The sequence below is a fragment of the Pundamilia nyererei genome, unplaced genomic scaffold, assembly GCF_000239375.1.
Source record: "Pundamilia nyererei isolate P.nyererei 1_Seehausen unplaced genomic scaffold, PunNye1.0 scaffold00363, whole genome shotgun sequence".
Lineage (NCBI taxonomy): Eukaryota > Metazoa > Chordata > Actinopteri > Cichliformes > Cichlidae > Pundamilia > Pundamilia nyererei.
In genome coordinates this window covers 424106-430558 of record NW_005187764.1, presented here as the reverse complement: position 1 = coordinate 430558, position 6453 = coordinate 424106, and the positions used below count along the sequence as shown (strand labels likewise).

Genomic DNA, 6453 nt, shown 5'->3' with positions numbered 1-6453 from the left:
ATACGTCTAAAGTCAAAATGTTGGTGACAATTTTATCCTAATGGCACTGACATATTCATAGGGTTAATTTTTGAGACAAAATATCATGAGGTAGTCACGATTTTGCAAATATTCCACCTTGCAGTGCAGTTTGCACAAATTGTTGTAAAAATGCACTCACCCTACAAACATTACTGATGAAGATCTGCACAATTTGACAGAAACACTGAAGCAGCTGCACATTTTATTCTTATTATCATGTATGTCCTATTTGTCAGGTGACAGAAGAACCAACACAAAGCTCAGAGAGTGATGGTGACACAAGATCACAGGTGGAATTGGATGATGACCTGTTGTTTCAATGACTGTATTTGAAGCACATGTGTGACTGCATGTATTTGAATGTCTCACTGTTATTTATCAGGTGACAGAGGCAGCTCTGCCATGTTGTAGCTCAGACAGAGGTGGAGAGGCGAGGTCACTGACAACATAACTGAAGTAATGTTGTTAAGTCCTTGAACTCATGTTTATTGTCATGACTGTATTTCAGGGCTGGACTGGCCATCGGGCATACCGGGCATTTGCCCAGTGGGCCGCTCGTGATTTTTCGTTTTTATGGGCCGATGGGGTTTTCTTCCTTTTCTTTTTTTAACGGTATAAATGAACGGTGGTGGATTGGCCAGTTGGTCATGATCGACTCTGGCCTGGACCAATTACAGCCGAGGAGGTCAAACTTTAAAGTTAAGGTGAAAAGGAACACGATTTGTCCCGTACTACTTCAGCTAGAAAGTTGCTAATTCAATCATGAAACTGATCAATGATCAGCTGATTGGCTTTTCTCTCTGCGCCAGAAAGATGAAACCAGCGGAGGTCGCATTAAACAACAGCAGCACGTTTAAGCTTGATCAGCTGTTGTTAGCATTTATTTAATATTAATTTCTAGTATCAGCTGATGTTTGCTGGAGCCACAGCTGTAAAGCTGCTGGTCAAGATGTCGGTTTGGATATGTGGTGAGAGGGAAACATGAAGATGAAACCAGGAGATGTCCTTACTGGATCGTCAGAGCTGTGATGGAGAAACAGGTTTACCTTTTAGGTGACATGAGTTGAAGGGAAGTTATGAACTGTTTCTGACAAATAACACCAGGATCCTTTTTTATGTAGCTGACAGCTGGTAACTGTGCAGGGGCGGGTCTAGCAAAGTTTTGCCAGGGGGCCAGGTAGGGCATTAACAGGGAGAGGGGGGCACAAAGAAATACTTTTCTTTCTTATTCTCATTTAAAATGTCTCGCTTTTAACAAATAATTACCTGAATCTTTCAACCAGCATTTTCATCTGATGTAAAATGTATAGAAATCCATTATTGCATTCAGTAAATATTAAGTCTCGTTAGTATATACCCTAGTAAGTTATAGTGTTCTTTACTTTGTTAAGGTACCTTCTGTGCAGTCTGCAATTCTGTTGAAGAAAGATGTTGAATCTATTTAATTACTGGAGAAAAATAATAGATTTATGTGCATTTGTTTTATACGCGCATTAAATTTAAATCGGTTTTGTTAGTTAAGCATCTTGAGGCAGAGGGTGGGGGAGTGGTTCCCTAATTTTTTTCTTTTTTTTTCTGGGAGTTGGCAACCCTTTTAGTTGTAGGTATATGTAATTATAAATGAGGTGTTACTGTTTAGAATACCAGAATAGGGAAGGTGGTGTAGGTTTAAGTTTAATTATAAAGGCTTCAAAGGATTTATGACTTTTCCTATAATACCATGGTGGGACCACTAGTCAAAATGCCGATATTTTGTCCCAGTCCAGCCCTGCTCAATATGAAGTTATTTTTATTTTTGTATGATACCTGATTTATATTGAATATGGCTGAAGTAAACCAAAGTCTAAAATACTTAGTCATTTGTTTAATTGTAATTTAGCATTATATAACTCACATATAAAACTATCAATTGTAATTTTAAATGGTTTAAAAGCATGTAGAATAGCATATGTAGGCAAGTACATTTCTCCTTTTGTTATCAAGAAGCAAAGACAAAAGGGAAAAAAACCTGAATCATTCGTCCCCACCAATGCCAAAACGAAATCTACGCTCTTGACTTCGCAGATACACAGCAGATAGTAGGAGCTGGCAGCAGTATTACCAACAGTGCTCTGAGTCTGAGCTCAGCAAGCCACATTCTGCAGATACTGACATTTCGACAATGTGTCGAGCGCAGATGTTTGGAAACGCAGTTCAAAGCACACAGGTCACGTGACCACAAACTTTTGGTGCACTTCTGTTCTCTATGCAACAACAGGATTCCATTTTATACTTAAAATCAGGCACGTGCAGAGCGGGGTGGGGCGGGACGGGCTTGAGCACCCGTCCCTTCCCTGATGGGTGCCCACAGTGCCCTTTTGTTGAGGCAATTTCTTTATTTTTTCTTTTTCTTTTTTTTTTAAGTGTACGTGTGGAGTCCTGTCTGTGCCCCTCAACAATAATATTTAACTATTAATCACAGTTTTGCTAAATAAAAGGATCTGGCTTGCATCAGTCACATACGGTGGCCCCTAGAGACAAAGCACATACAAACTCCAAAACACAACGGAAGTGTCACGGTGAGTGAGATGAGCCGTGTGGAAGAAATAAAGGAGGATCCAAACGCAGGCACTTGCAAAGGTGTGAGGGTGGTTTATTAAACACAAAAATATAGATGGACAAATGGTACACGGAGAACTAAACTATACTGGACAACTAAACTACTGAGCCTGAACAAGGACACGAACCTGAACATGAAGGAAGACGGAAGATGGTATATGACGGTGACAGCAGGAAGAACACACGAAAGGAACATGGTAGATACACAGACGGACCAGCAACTACAATGACAGAAGACACGACTTAAATACACACAGAGAAACACAGGGAGATTGCACACAGGTGGTGGACACAGCTGGGAGTAATTAACGAGACGAGACAAGGCAGGTAAACTGAACACACTCACATGAGACGCAGACCTTCACAATAAAACAGGAAACAAGAGATCACTACACAAAGACGCAGACTCGACATTGAGAGACAGACAGAAAATGACACATGGAACTAAACCCACACAAAACATGAGAACACAAATCCTAAACCGTTACATCTAACCGTACAAACAGTTCTGGGGACCGACCGTGCACACGGCAACGGCGGTGGTGCAGACAAAACAAATCAGGAGGCCGGCCACTTGGAAGGCAGTGGAGGCCACTGAGCAGGTCCGGAGGACGACCGCGAAGCCAGCGGTGGCGAAAAGGAAAGCAGCCGGCAGAGGCGAGGCGGAACAGGATGAGCTGGGTCCAATGACGGTGTGGCAACCGCAGGACCAGACGAGGCAGGAGCAGACGAGGCTGATGAAGACACAGAGGCCGGACCAGGTGTGGATGAAGACACAGGCGTGGATGAGGCTAACGCTGCAATCAGAACTGGTGTCCATTTACCTGATCATCCTCTCTACTTTGCTCTCTGTTATAGTAGAAGATGTTGTCTTTAGATGTTAGCTCCTTCTGCTCCTCTTTCCTCAGACTGACAAACAGCACAACCAGGACCAGCACTGAACACAGAGCACAAAGTTTAGCACACAACAACCAACCAAATCCACTTAGCTGGGAAAGAAAACAGAGGCTACAAGTTATAAATCCATTCACAACTCACTGAGCAGCAGAATGCCTCCAAGTACTCCCCGAATAATGGGCAGGTTGCTGCCACCTAAAGCACGCTGAGTACACATCAAATCTTCTCCCTTGCAGTCGCACACTTCAGCTTTGATGATGTTGTCCTGCCCCAACCCATGCTTGTCTGCCACTGTCAGTATAACACTGTAATTTCCACTGGGCAGCTCAGTGGCTAAATTCAAGATGATGCCTGTTCCTAAAAAAACCCAAAACAGATATTCGCAGGAAATAATCTCAACACAAGTGATGAAATATATTAAGTTTCTATTTCAAAATATTTCACATTCTGGCCATGTGACTGGACAGCATCACTTTATACAGTTTACATACTGGAGTCGTTCATCCTAGCGGTCCAGTTGGTCTTTGACATGCCCTGTAAAGACACCGAGTAGGGAGCTCCAAATTCTGGTCCATCTTTATCTGTTACTGACAGCAGCTGAGGAGCTGGATCCTTGTTGCACACCTGAGGAAACACAAAGCCTTTATGCTAATATTCTGTATCACATGACTGCATACATAGGGCTTGGTTAAACTTTTTAATTGATCGCATCTTGAAGTCGGTAGATTCAATAAATACACCCATCCTGCACCACTATTTGATGTGTTAGATGAAAACACCTGTTGAGCTGGTGGGAAATAAGACATACCATAATTTCATGCTGCTCAATGATGGGAGCATTGTCATTGACATCTTCCAGCTGAATGATCAGAATACCAGTTCCTGTAGCTGGGACTGCATCTGGTCACAGAACAAACACAGATGTTCACAGGTGGGTTCCATCGACAAAGTGAAATATAGTCCAAAATTTAACGCTCAGAGACTTTCCTCTGGTCTTCCAGTTCTTACATAACTGACATTTGACACACAAATAATTGAAGGTACTGCAACAAAGGGCGACCGTGGCTCAGGGGATTGGGAAGCTCATCTGTAACCGGTAAGTTGCCGGTTCGATCCCCCTGCTCTCTCTGTCTGGGTTGTTGTGTCCTTGGGCAAGACACTTTACCCTACCACCTACTGGTGATGGCCAGAGGGGCATATGGCAGCCTTGCTTCTGTCAGTCTACCCCAGGGCAGCTGTGGCTACAACTGTAGTTTCCCTGCACCAGTGTGTGAATGTGAGAGTGAATAAATAGTGGAATTGTAAAGCGCTTTGGGTGCCTAGAAAAGCGCTATATAAATGCAATCCATTAACAAAGGGCAACAATGTTATTAGCTGTGAGCATGCCAGGAACATCTGTTTGTACTGGAATTTGTATTGCAAAGAGCGCACACACACACACACACCTTAATCCAGTGAACAATAAAATACATTTTGTTTCCTTGATGTCACTTTTGTTTCTTGATAAACTCTTTCCTCATGTTCATCTCTGACATTGTACAGATTTGTTAAAGTAGAGGTGAAAGAGCCACAGCAAAACTCTTGTTTACCTGTGTAATTATTCAGACACTTGTCATTTTATGAAATCATATCAGTGGTCATTGTGTATGGGAGTCAAATGATGATAATAATCTGCATCAGTCTTAACTCCCTCCTACCATCATCATAGGCCCCGATGGTTGCGATGTATCTGTTGTTTGTGACAAAGATACCCTCTCTGTCCATGGACGCTCCCACTTTAATAAGACCTGTGTCCTTGTCCACGTTCAGCCAGCCTGCAGGGTCATTCATTATTTTGTACCTGTACAAGACAGTCACAAAAAAGATGGTAATACTGTGCAGGCGGGATGATTACAATTAGCATGTTTCACAATATGGCACAATGTGTTATTTGATTTTGGACATTTGTCGGGTTGTATTTTTATTATGCAAATGTAGCTCTGTGTAGACCACGAGTGACAATAATATTTATCTTTCTTCTTAATATTTCTTCTTTTTAATATTTCTTCTTAATATTATCATTATTTTATCTCTTAATTCTTCCCTCATGTTTAATCCATGGCGTTATGATAACTGTAATTGGACAAATGAACTGTTACAGGTTTCTCAAGTTCTTTATATTTGGGGCTTTGATAAGCAAACCAAATGTACTATGAGGGTAGCCAGAGGTAGCCAAAATAGATGTGGTACACAAATATTTTTAGAAATATTTGTGTACCACATCTATTTTGAATTACATATACAAAGTGGTTTTTTTGTAAAGTACGTCAACACTTTGCATTGTTAGGATTGTTACATCTATTGTTAACATCAAGTGTTTTAAAAAAAAAAAGAAAAAAAAAAGAGAGAACCAGTTCATCTCTCTCTGCTAATCAGTGGTAGTACTGGGCTGGAACCTATTTTGAAAACATTCTTCAGAGATTTTGGTCTATATTGACCTGACAGCATCATGCAAATTGTAGTCAGTGAACAGAGCGTTCCTGTCATGTTCAAGAAACCAGTTTGAGATTATCTGAGTTTTGTGACACGGTGTGTTATCCTGCTGGAAGCAGCAATACGAAGATTGGTACACCGAAGGCAGGGATACAGCCAGAAGCAGGCCGTGGAATTAGTATTGGTATTAAGAGGCTCAAAGTGCCAAGAACACATCTTTCACACCATTACTGACATCCTGAATTGTTGACATAAGGCAGGATGGAGTCATGCTTTTCATTGCTTTCATGCTTGTCAAAATGTAATCCTACCATCCAACAGAAATCAAAACTCTTCAGACCAGACAAAATAAGTATTTGGTCAATAACAGAAATACAACTCAATACTTTGTAACATAACCTTTGTTGGCAATAACAGAGGTCAAACGTTTACTATAGGTCTTTACCAGGTTTGCACACACAGTAG

At 41.4% G+C, this 6453-nt stretch overlaps 1 protein-coding gene across 1 annotated transcript in view; it reads right to left on the bottom strand.

Annotated features, from left to right (window-relative positions):
* Positions 1-3060: 3060 nt before the first annotated feature.
* Positions 3061-6453, bottom strand: part of LOC102211097 (B-cadherin-like) — a 38021-nt gene continuing 34628 nt past the window's right edge. The window contains exons 9-13 of the mRNA XM_013915788.1: positions 5214-5356; positions 4325-4416; positions 4008-4140; positions 3658-3873; positions 3061-3556 (exon numbers count right to left, since the gene is read on the bottom strand). Of these exons, the coding sequence (XP_013771242.1) occupies positions 3423-3556; positions 3658-3873; positions 4008-4140; positions 4325-4416; positions 5214-5356 (718 nt within the window). The 3' untranslated portion in view covers positions 3061-3422. The remainder of the gene's footprint in view (positions 3557-3657; positions 3874-4007; positions 4141-4324; positions 4417-5213; positions 5357-6453) is intronic.